This window comes from Ictidomys tridecemlineatus, chromosome 12 (assembly GCF_052094955.1).
Source record: "Ictidomys tridecemlineatus isolate mIctTri1 chromosome 12, mIctTri1.hap1, whole genome shotgun sequence".
Taxonomy (NCBI): domain Eukaryota; kingdom Metazoa; phylum Chordata; class Mammalia; order Rodentia; family Sciuridae; genus Ictidomys; species Ictidomys tridecemlineatus.
Window position 1 is genome coordinate 33032807 of NC_135488.1, and position 12199 is coordinate 33045005.

At 48.4% G+C, this 12199-nt stretch overlaps 1 protein-coding gene across 34 annotated transcripts in view; it reads left to right on the top strand.

Annotated features, from left to right (window-relative positions):
* The first annotated feature begins 268 nt into the window (after positions 1-268).
* LOC120890490 (mitotic spindle assembly checkpoint protein MAD1-like) overlaps positions 269-12199 on the top strand; it is a 301557-nt gene continuing 289626 nt past the window's right edge. For 10 of the 34 annotated variants that reach the window (XM_078028364.1, XM_078028359.1, XM_078028360.1 and 7 more), the window contains exons 1-5: positions 1894-2144; positions 5456-5596; positions 8027-8206; positions 11003-11127; positions 11835-11916. In XM_078028364.1, coding sequence (XP_077884490.1) covers positions 1938-2144; positions 5456-5596; positions 8027-8206; positions 11003-11127; positions 11835-11916 — 735 coding nt within the window. In that variant the 5' untranslated portion in view covers positions 1894-1937. Of the gene's footprint in view, positions 1177-1888; positions 2145-5455; positions 5597-8026; positions 8207-11002; positions 11128-11834; positions 11917-12199 lie in introns of those variants that run through there. The other 24 variants (XM_078028348.1, XM_078028349.1, XM_078028337.1 and 21 more) reach the window with 7 other exon arrangements.

The window sequence follows — 12199 nt, forward strand, 5'->3', positions numbered from 1 at the left end:
ATGGTGTGGATGGAGTAGCCTGGTTCCAGGAAGTTGAAAATACAGTGTTCTTTTCATTTTAGTATATTAATGGGTCAGTTCTCAGGGGATGGTGTTTGGAGAAGAGGATGGAAAGTGTGGCTCTGGTCTGAACTTGGAAAATAGATTTGGGCTTGGAGGGTAGAGCCTGTTTCCTGCCTGGGTTTACCAGGCTCACAGCACTGAAAGCGCAGATCGACTCCATTCTCAAGGTTCTTTTAAGTCAGAAACTTGGAGACAAGCTAAGTTATTGTTATTATTTTTTTTCTTCTGGAGACAGGGTCTTGCTTTGTTGTCCAGGCTGGCCTCAAACTTGAGATAGTCCTTCCTCAGTCTCCTAAGTAGCTAAGATTATGAGCACCCAATCAAAAAAAAAATGTTTTTAAAGGGGTTTGTGTGTATTTTCATTCTGATACCAAAGGGAAATGAACTAGCACTGCCCCTTCCTAAGGGGAGAAATAGTATGTGCCTGTGGGGGGAGTTCAAGCCTCTTGGCCATAAATGTACGTGGGATGTTCCACACCTTTTGGCTGGTGGCAGCTGGCATGACATGTAGGAAGCACAGGTGTTGAGGAAGCAGTTCTTTTACACATGAGCTTGTGGAATGCATGCTACCTTCAGACTAATCAGACCCAGCTTCTGATCTCTTCTGTACCTTTTTTTTTTTTTTTTTGGTACTGGGGCTCATTACCACTGAGCCACTTCACCAGCCCTTTTTATTTTTTATTTTGAGACAGGGTCTTGATAAGTTGCTTAGGGCTTGCTAAGTTGCAGGGGCTGGCTTTGAACTTGTGATGTTCCTGCCTCAGCTTCCCCAGCCTCTGGGATTATAGGTGTGTGCCACCGCACCCAGCCGTTCTGTACTTTTTTTTTTTTTTTTTTTAAAGATACCTCCTCTCCCAAGTTTACTGCAGCATTATTTATTGAGGATTTTCTTTTTAATATTTACTTTTTAGTTTTCGGCGGACACAACATCTTTGTTGGTATGTGGTGCTGAGGATCGAACCCGGGCCGCACGCATGCCAGGCGAGCGCGCTACTGCTTGAGCCACATCCCCAGCCCCTGTATCTTTTTTTAAATTATTTTTTCCACAATAGTTTTATTCTATTTATTTATTTTTATGTGGTGCTGAGGATCGAACCTAGGGCCTCACACATGGTAAGTAGGCGCTCTACCACTAAGCTACAACCCCAACCCCAGTCTTGTTCTGTACCTTTCCGAAGCTTCAGTTTCATCATCTGTAAAATTTCTAAGAAGACTGAATACACCAACTTGTTTTGAAGATTGAGCTGTTGTTTTCTAATGTATAAGCAGAGTGCTGGTCAAATGTGAGGTGACCGTTGCACAGTCTACCATTTGGGTACATGTGGGATGCCTCCTCTCTGGGACTTGGTTGGAGGGAGTGATGGCACTTACTGCTGTTGCTGTTAATATGAAATCACACTTGTGTTCCTGTGCCCACCATTGCCTTTATCATGCTGTTGCATGCTTTGTTTCTGATTTCCCAGAGGCTACTGGGCTGCTAAGCATCTTCTCTAGAGAGCTGGCTGTCCATTTGTTTTGTTGGCCAGTATTCAAATAGTGACTTGGTGACTGTTTTTTTTCCCCCAGTTCTGAGCATTGAACTCATGGGCTTGCGCATGCGAGGCGAGCACTTTGCTACTGAACTATATCCCCAGCTCTTTTTATTTTGAGACAGGATCTCACTAAATTGCTGAGGCTGGCCTCAGACTTGTGATTCTCCAATCTCAACCTCTTGAGTCATTGAGATGACTGAGCCTGGGGTTTGCATGCTTTTATGCCTCTTTTCCTCTTGGTAAATTGGTGGCGTGTACTCTCTGTTTCCTTTGAAGAAAGTGGTTGGTGGGCTCTGAGAAGGCATTAGGGCTGTCTAGAAGCATTGCTGATGGTGGCATCTGATGATCTGTGGAAAGGCTGACTCTGACTTTTTTTGTTCTCCCAGAAGGAAAGTGACCATGGAAGACCTGGGGGAGAACACCACTGTCTTGTCTACCCTGAGATCTCTGAACAACTTCATTTCTCAGCGAGTAGAGGGAGGATCTGGTCTGGATGTGTCTACCTGTGCCCCAGGTTCTTTGCAGATGCAGTACCAGCAGAGCATGCAGGTGAAAGGCTGGGTGGGGTCTCTGTTAAAGACACCTAGGCTCAGGTGGGGCCTGTTCAAGTTCTACACAATTGAGGTAGGTGAGTATTAGGTAGGCTTAGAGGCCAGTTGTGGTCTTCCAGATCTCATCCTGGGCATTTATCATTTGGGGTGCTAGTTGGAGACCAGGACCTGCCCTGAACTGTCATGGTTAAAGGCCTGCCTCATAAGCACCCCAAGAGTGGACATGTGCATAGCTGTGGGTTCATACTGATATATTCATGGATGCCAAAAAGCCAGTCTATTCATTTAATTGAGGACAAAACCCAACTGCGTAGGAGCATGGGTGCCAGAATTATGAGCATACTGTCCCCTTGAAGATGTAACATAGAGAGGCTGTATTGTAAACACAGGCACCTGGTCGCCTAGTCAGCCTAGTGAGAAAGCCAGGGCAATAAGCGGAGGGACTGGATATTCTGTTTTAGCCTATAGGGGGCAATTTGCAGATCCTGTGATTTTTGCAGTTTTCTCTGATTCCAAGTTCTTGAGAATGCTCACTATGGATATAGTTGCAAAGGGTTCAGGTCTCCTGAAGGACTTCAGGCCCTAGAGAATCATGGGCTTAGTCCTATTCTGGGCTGGGACATCTGGGCCCCCAAGGAAAGAAGTGGTGTCTTGGCCTTGCCTGAGCCCTGTCACTGCACCATTGCTGTACCATCCTCCTCTCGGTCTTCTCTGCTTGTGTCTATCTTTCTCTTGTCCACTCTGCATGTGCTCTGGATTCTGTGACCCATGTCAACTGAACCAGGTAAGGCTCATGTACTGATTGGCAAAAAGGATGGTGTTTGTGTGGTTTATTCAGTGATGGAATTACTGTTAGTTAGAGCACTGAGCTGCACACTGCCCTTTCTTGGGTCATTATTCTGAGATTAGACCTATTATACTTTTTGTGGTTTAAAAAAAAAAAAATTTGTGTAACCTGGGAATTGAACTCAGGGAGCACTCTCTCACTGAGCACATCTAGCCCCCTCCAGGCGCCGCCCCCCCCGCCCCCCCCCCCCCGTTTTTTAAATTTTGAGACAAGGTCTCACTAAGTTAATGAGGCTGGCCTTGAACTTGGAGGTTCTCTTATCTCAACCTCCTGAGTCACTGGGATTATAGGTGTGTACCACCACTTTTATGAAGAGGCAGTGTTAATAGGTGGTTATTATCTTTGATTTCTGGCAAAATAAATTGGTAACTTTGGTCTTAAAAAATGCTATGATTTTAAAAAGTGGTATAATGTTAATGATGCAAATGTCTGGGAAATTTAGCTTGTCAAAATCCATGGGAAAATGTATGCCAGATATCGAGGCGCACGCCTGTAATCCCAGTGGCTCAGGAGGCTGAGATAGGAGGACCGTGAGTTCAAAGCCAGCTTCACGGTGGCAAGGCGCTTAGCAACTCAGTGAGATCCTGTCTCTAAATAAAATACAAAATAGGGCTGGAGATGTGGCTCAGTGCCTGAGTGCCTCTGAGTTCAATAATCCCTGATATAAAAAAAAAAAAAAAGGAAAATCATGGGATTTTTTAATCAGAATTGGACCTTGGAGGTCCCCATTGTTTACTGTTACAGACTTCCTCAGGTAGGGATCAGTGATCAGTCTGTACCCAAGTAAGGTAGGTAGGAATCATGATTACAGACCTGTCTGGGACCTGACTCTGGTCATGTCCTGCCCTGGATGCCAGGCATGGTTCTTTTTCTTCCTTTCAAGGCTCCCTGAGTTGTAGTGAGGGACCTGAGGACAATCTGGGGAATTTGGAGGCAAAGATAGATGGGGTGTCTTGTCTGCCAGGTGCCTGCCCCTCTTTTTAGCCCTTGTTTTAGTTGGGAGTGTTTAGTTGGGAGTGTATTAGAAAACTTCAGTGTTGTTTAAACACAAAGGAAAGTTTTAAGTTGTTCTTGACACATAGCCGGCGGGCAAGTATGGTGCCCTTGGTCCCTGTGTGGTGACATCCCTATAGACGAAGAGATTCTGGCTTTCTGAGACAGAGTTAAGAATGAGAAGGCTAGTGAGTATGAAGAATGAACTTAGGAACCTCCAAATATCAACAGGTCAGAGTTACAATGAGGTGAAATGTAATAAGAATAAAGAAAGAACCCAGGTGGGAGGGCCAGGGGAGGAGCATTGCTTTAGCCAGGGCCCTCACCCTGTGGGCACTGTTGGCATGGGGCTGGGCACTTTTTTTTTTTGCAGAACTTTCCTGGGCACTGTCAGATGTTTAGCAACAATCCTGGGCTTCTGCCCTTGTGTATCGGTGGGCAGCAGCACTACTAATTCCATTCTGTAACAATCAGAAGTGTCTCCAGACAGTGCTAAGTGTCCCCTGGGGCAAGTTTGCCCCTGTAGGGGTCCATGCTAGCCCAGTGGTTTACAGACTTTAATGTGTATGTGAGCCTCCTGAGAATGTGTCTAGAAGTGATTCTGATTCAGCTCAAGGGTCTGTGTAGGTTAAATGTTTGGGAGGTTCCAGGCAGCAAGGCTTTGGTCCCAGTGAAAACAGTGACTCTGAGAGACTGTGGGCATGTCCTCTGGGGCCCTTTGAGGCTTGAATCACCTGCAAGTACTTATCTCTTGTGGGCCTACTTCTAAAGTGGCCCCCAAATTCTGGCCCCATCGTAGACTCTAACCTTCTGGTTACTCAATTGAATTCTAACTTGGTGTTGTTGCAGTGGGATTTCGAAGATCTAATTAATGTTGCCAATCAATCAGTGGACCTTAAGTTGGGGAGGTTCCCTGGGTTTCTGATCTAATCACATGAGCCCCTTAAAAAGATTGAGTCCAGATGTTAGAGTCAGAAGAGTTGGACTCAGTAGGGGAGGGAGTAGGGCATGTGGTGAGGGGGGTGGGCAGCTTCCAGGTACTGACAGATAGCTGAGAAGTGGATCTTGTCTTTCACTGGTGGGCTAGCTAGGGGTTCCTGCCAACTGCCTTAATTTTAGTCTTAAGAGACCTTTATCAAAGAACCCAGCCACATGTCTGCACTTCTGATCTGCAGAGCCCACCGCCTGTTAATGAGTGGTGTTTTTAGCTGTCCAGTTTGTGGCAGTTTATTATACAGCTATAGAAATGAACACACCTTCTTTCCTAGAACAAGCTCACCCACTGTCATCTTAAAATGTGTCTCCTTCTGATTCTCTTAATCTTTCCTTGCTTGTTGCCTCTCACCCACTTCCCACCTGGGGACCAAGACCTTGCTGGAGTGGCACTTGGGGTGCATTGAGCGGAGCAACTTGCCTTGTTTGATGTGGCTGCTGAGGATTTTCTTTCTCTTTGGGTACGACCTTCTCAGTTAGAGGAAAGAGCAGAGCAGATCCGTTCGAAGTCCTACCTCATCCAGGTGGAGCGGGAGAAGATGCAGATGGAGCTGAGTCACAAGAGGGCTCGAGTGGAGCTGGAGCGGGCAGCCAACACCAGTGCCAGGAACTACGAGGTGGGTCCAGGTGGGCAGTGTTTGTCCAATCAGCCTCTGGGGACAATAGGCTGGATGCATGCTTACCAGGCTGTAAGAAGTCAGGAACCAGCCAGGGCCAACTGAGGCACTCTGCATGGGGATTGCCAGGTTGTTCCTCTGAGGATACCTATGGTGGGTCCATGTTAGCTGTGCTGGAGAAGGGTGGCTTGATATGGGGAGAGCCACAAAGTGGGGATTCTCTGGCTGTGTTTACTGCTCAGTGAGGCCACAGTGCCAACAAATCTGCTGGGTGTCTTGGTTTCCTCTGTTCTCTGGAGAAATTGGAATGCAGATCTGGCAGATCTACCAAGTGGTGCAGGGGTGACAGGCTTAGAACATTACTGAGTTGCTTGAATTGTCTCACCAGGGTGGTTGTAGGACCTCAGGAAAGTGCCCTACTCTCGCTGCTGTGCTTGCTCTTGGCTTCCCAGGACAGCAGGAAAGTGCAGCCTTGCAACTCCAGGAAGGCTCAGTCCAAGAACCTTCTGTCGGCATCGCTTTGATTAACAGTCCTTTGCCAGGTTTTCACTAAGTGCTGATCAGTTGTGAAAAGGCTGCCAAGATTCAGCCAATGCCACAGACCAGGGAATCTCTCAGGCCTTCCTTCCTTTCTTTTCTGGCCCCCACTTGCCGTGTATACATGTACTCACAGTTTCCTGTCCCTGTGTAGATCTCCTCCAGGGTGTAATGCAAATTGGACTGTTAGAGCCAGGAATGTAGATTCCTGCCTTGGTGTGCTGTCTGGGCTCATGAGCCAAGACTTTGAAGTGCCATTTGTTGAGTGGACAGACAATACCAGGGGCCCTTGGACTGTATGAATATGCAGTGCTAATGGAAATGGTCCTGGCTCTCAGGCAGAAGGATGGGCCCTGGAACTATTGGAGTTTCTCTGGGCAAAATGCCTTGAAGGTAGGGCCTGTGTGCCTGCCCTGGATCTCCAATGTCTGGCACATTTGGTGGTGCCTTGTGGGTACCTAAGAGCATTTGAGTGAGGAGTTGCAGCAGGGTCTGTTAAAGCTCAGGGGCACAGAGTGACAAACTTGAGAACTTGAGAAGCTTTTCATGACCACAGACATGCTGAGGGGCCCCGGGAGCCATGGAAATTAGTTGTTTTCAGATTGTCCCTGGAGTCTTGGCTTCTACATTGTTTTTTCAGGGGCTGCCAGGTTGCTGGTAGGTGAGTGTGGAGGACAGGCACTCCTCTTCCTGAAAATGGTGGTAAGACCTAGGGTCTGAAAGCCTACCTGGGCTCCTCATCTGTGTTTGACTGGCAGTGCAGTAGTGATGTGTGGGAGGGCCCTGGGCTGACAGAGCAGTTTCTTTATTTTGGGGGGCTAGGATCAGGCCCATGTAGAACTCATGTGCTCTACCACTGAGCTATACCTCCAAGTCCCCTAATGGAAGATTCTTATTCTGTCTAGCAAAAGGGTCCCCTGGCTATTTTAGAGGCTGCACTTGAAGTTGCATCCCCTTGAGTCCCCTTGTGGTGGAGATTGGCCGTCTTTCCATAAAGCTTCAGCCCTATGTGTGTGCTTTTATTAAACCTATGTGTGTGCTTTTTGGGCTGGAATGTCCTAGGAAAGGGTGGCATAAGCGTTTACTCTGAGTAGGACCTGGGGGAAGTTCCTGGTGGTCCTAGGAGGGAGCTGGTGCTGGCAGCTTCCTGCTGAATCAGGCTGGTTGAGCTAGAAGGCAGGGTGCTGGGTGGGTGGCACTCACCATCTTTCTTCTTGGGATCTGATTCCTACTATCTGGTCCTTTTTCAGGGTCTGAAGGTGAACCCTTCAGGCCCTCATGAGTTGTCACAGTGGCATGTGTCCTAGTTCTATCCCTTCCTCACCAGCATAAGCAACATGGCCTCCCTGAGGGTAATGATATGTGGTATCTTTGAAGGGCCACGTGATCAGATACACTTATGGCAGATCTAGCTCCCCTGTAAATGGTTCCGTTTGCAGGCTGACTTCCACCTGTCCCTGCTCCAGTCATTGGCTCGTTGGGAAGTGCAGACTCATTTTAATGATGGCCTGAGTGTAGTTCGACAAGATCTGCTGGTGCTGCAAAAGCTCAGCTTTTTTCCAAGGTCGATTCTGAATTTTACATTTTCCATGCTCCATCTCATCCCTGCTCATCACTGAGCAGTCAGTTTAATGAGTGTGTGGTGTCATCCATGCTGAGTGCCCTCCAAGGGCCCTGGTTTCTTTCAGTGGGAACTGTTATGCTACTGTGGCAGAAGCACTGGCACTGCCATCCCAGTCCCAGGTTTTCACCTGGTTTTGCTGGGGACTTGGCTGATGGTTCTGTCTGGCTATTCTGTGGGCCTGAATGGCCTAAGTCGGGTCTGGAGTGTCCTTGTCCTGATACTCCTTTGGGATTTCAACTCTCTCTTGCCATGATCTTCCTTCTCCATAGCGTGAGGTTGACCGCAACCAGGAGCTCCTGGCGCGTATTCGGCAGCTTCAGGAGCGGGAGGCTGAGGCCGAGGAGAAGATGCAAGAGCAACTGGAGCGCCATAAGCTGTGCAAACAGAGCCTGGACGCTGCCAGCCAGCAGTTGCGGGAAAAGGAGGATGGCCTGGCTACAGCCAGCGAGGTAAGCATGGGCCTGCATGCAGGCCCTGGGGTTTGCTTTCTTGCCTTCAGCCATTTTCCAAGGGAAAAGAACAAGTGACCTCCCTACTTCACCTAGTAGCAAAGAGGCATCCTTTAAACTATGCTCCTCACATGTGCACCTGTCGTTTTTGCATGGTCATAATCAGAGTAAATAAATTAATTTTCCATTCTGTGATTTTCAGTTAGTAAGTGGAGCCCTTTTTTGTTCTTTGTAAATATGAATTTTAATGGTTGGCTAATCCATTTTTGTCCTTTTTCCAGTGTTTGGTTTCCTTGTGTTTGCCCCGATAGCTCCCTGACAGGCAGTTTTGTGCATGCACTCTGTTTATTTCTGTTATGTTTTGTTTGGACAGACCCGAGGAATAGGGTGGCAGACCCAGTCATAGCTCTGTGGTGGTTGTTGCTAGTTGCTGGGTTGTGTTGATAACCACCACGGAGTATCTAGTATTGCTGTAGCTTTCACTGTTCGTAGATGGTGGTATATTCTGGAAATACTTTTTTCTTTTTTTCCAGAAGATGTAAGTAGGTGCCTCTGGATTTGCATTTCTTTGATTATCAGCGAAGTCTTTTAGCATCTCTCAGCATCAGAGACTGCCTTTGAACCAGGATGTATATGAACTGTAGTCTCAGGGACAGCTATGTATGTTGTAGAGACAGCCTGAGCTTAGTGCTGGTGGGTACTGGACTCCTCTGACCTTCCTTGTCCCTCTTCTGTGGTGTTCAAGATCACAGGTGCCGAGAGGAAACAGATGAGAACCGCCTGAGGAGGGGGGAAACACCATGTCGCATCATTGGTATTCTGTCTCCATGTGGCTTTCTCCACTTGATAGATCCTCAGGAGCGGGCTGTAGGTTATTTTTGCCTTGGCAGCACTGGGGAGCATGTTAAGGTTGTTCTCACATCTGTCTTCTGAAGTGAGTGTTGGCAGGAGAGGAGATGTGATCAGCTTCCAGAGAAGCTGGCTCCTGCTTCTGGAGAAGTGGGCTCTCTGTGGGCCCTGGGATCTGCGTTTTGGGCTGTGTCGCTGTTCTGTGGTCAAAGGGAGCTATACATACACTTCAGTGAAGGGTAGAAGAGGTGGTCCTGAGTGGGGCCATGTCCTCAGAGAAGCCCTCTCTCATCACTCAGTTCAAAGTCATAGGTCTTCCCCATTGACTGCCATCTCCTATCACAGTGCCCCAGTTTATGTTACTTGCCACTCTGAAGTTCTCCGTTTTATCTGTTTACTTGCTGATGGTCTGACTTTCCCCAGGATGTTTGTCCTCCATCAGGGCAGGCTGGCTCTGGTGTAGTGCTTAGTGCTCAGTGCATGTTTACTGAACTCAGCAGGCCATTGATGGATGTGTGTGTGTGTGTTTTTAATATATATATATATTTAAATATATATATTTAGTTGTTGATGGATCTTTATTTTATTTATATGTGATGCTAAGAATCAAACCCAGTGCCTCACACATGCTAGGCAAGCACTCTACAATGGAGCCACAACCCCAGCCCAGTGGATGTGTTTTTAATATCTCCATTTCTTTTTTCTTTTTCTTTCTTTTTTTGGTATGGGGGTTTAACCTTAGGGCATCCCTAGCTCTTTTTATTTTTTATTTTGAGACTGGGTCTCACTTGTTTAGGGCCTTGCTAAATTGCTGAGGCTGGCCTTGAACTTTTGATCCTTCTGTCTCAGCTTCCTGAGTTGCTCTGATTATAGGCGTGAGCCACCATGCCTGGCACCTCTGTTGTTTTTTGAGTCCCACTGTGGTGCTCACTCTTGTGATAAAGTGAACCATACAGATTGTTGAGTATGGGGTGCCCCATGTGTGTCCCCTAGAGGGTCATGCTTTGAATAGCACCAGTGTGTTTCCCTGGGTCCTGGGTTGGGTACAGTTCTCAGGAAAAAGAAAGGAGTGCTGTGGCTTCTCTGCAGAGGATGCCACCTCGGGAGACCCCTTGCCCCCTACAGTTCTACCCAGTGTGACTTACTGTGGTGAGGTTGCTGGACCCACTGTCTTGCCCTCTGTGTGGGCTCCCTAGGGTGGAATTTAGGCTGTGTTAGTTTGCATGACAAGGAACAGGGCTGGTTTTTTGTGTTGGCTTGACCAGCATGCTCTTTCCCTCAGGAAGGGGTTGGTGGTGGATGAGGTGATGTCAGAGCAAAGAGTGGTGGTTCCTTCACATGCCTATTCTGTGGTGTCAGGTGGACTTGTCCCTCCTGGAAGCTGCTGGATGGGCCCTGCTGGTTTTGCTCTGGGACTGTCTCTTTCTGAGTACTGTAGCCAACCCAGCTGGTTCTAAACCACCTTGCTGGCCTGGGAGTGCTGCATCCTTACTGATGGTTGGAATTGTGGTGTGAGGATGGGTAGAGGAAGAATTCTGGGTTGAGAGCATAATGAGAGCCAAAGAGTGGAGGGAAGGCTAAGGTGGATGCATGGTGTAGGGACACTGTGGGCCTAGGATAAGGGGTATAGAGGCCACCAGGCCTGAGAGGCTAGGCCCATTCTGGCTAGTGGCAGCTTTGCTCTGGGAGTCCCAGGACTAGCTTTCCTCGAGGGCCTGGTTGTAACCCAGATCTGTCTGTCAGCTTGTGGGGACTATGACCCAGGGTTCTGGCCTGCAATACTTCTGAGAGTGTCTGTCTCATTTACCCAGGTGTAGGCTCCGCAGGGGTGGGCTCTGTTCCCACCCCATGGTAACAGGCAGGAAGTGATGGCTCTTCCTTTCACTGTAACTTGCCGGGAAGTTACGTTTGCATCCATGAGCCACCTGGAATCCCCTCTCCTTTCAGACCATCAATGTGTTAAAGGGTCGTGTCTCAGAGCTGCAATGGAGTTTGATGGACCAGGAGGTGCAGGTGAAGCGCTTGGAGTCTGAGAAGCAGGAGCTGAAGGAGCAGCTTGAACTGCAGCTCAGGTGAGGGAAAAGGAGCTTGGGGATGCGGGGCTTTGCCTCTGTGTCTGTGCCAGGCCCTGGATGCTTTTCTCACCGCAGGCTGCAGGAGGGACTGACACAAGGCCTCTGAAACTGGGATTCTGAGTGCTAGGATAGGGGGTGTTTTAAATGTTTTTGAGCCAGGATGAGGGCAGCAGCTCCTCCTTCTCAGGGTGGCACACCTTTTCAGAGCAGGCTTCCAGAGAAGATCTTATGCTGAGCTAGGTTTTGAAGAACATGCAAGACGTCCCTTGAGTTTGTGTGGGCTGTTGATGGGAAAGGACATTTTAGGTTTGGGGGACATGGTAAGCAAGATAGATGTGGGAAAATCTAGAGGATGGTGTGGTCAGGAGGCTTTGGGTTCTCTCCTGAGGAGTTAACCCTTCCCTTACCAGCTGTAATCTGAGTTTTTTGCTTCTTGGGGAGAGGGGTGATCAGGTCTGAGTGGGTCCTTTCTGTGGTTGCATCAGGTCTGGTGATCACTGGTGGAGGGTGAGCAGTGTGTGAAGAACTGTGGGGTGCTGTCAGTGGCCGATGTTCATCCACGGCAGCACCATCCAGATGAGAGCCACTGCAGGGGCTACTCCAGGACCTGGGTGTACCCTTGTAGTGGCCTTGTTTGTGCCAGGAGCTTAGGCTGAGAGTATTCTTAAGGTGTTCCTTCATGTCATGCACTCTTCTCTGAACAGGAAATGTCAGGAAGTTAATCAGAAAATTCAGGAACTTCAGGCTAGCCAAGAAGCAAGAACAGACCAAGAACAGAAGATTAAGGTGGGTTGCTCTGTGTCAACCTTGTGTGTGTCCTGCAGGCATCTCAGGGGTGGTCTTAGCCCTTCTGCCACCCACTATTTGCAGGCCTTTCTGAGCTGAAGATGCCCTCAGTGGATATTAGCCACTGTCCTATCTTCTAGGTACTGTGCTGGCTGCCAGGAGGCCAAGGTGAGTGAAATAACCATTTCTTTGTTTGTATGTGGTGCTGAGGATCGAACCCGGGTCGCACGCATACCAGGCGAGCGCGCTACCTCTTGAGCCACATCCCCAGCCCTGAAATAAC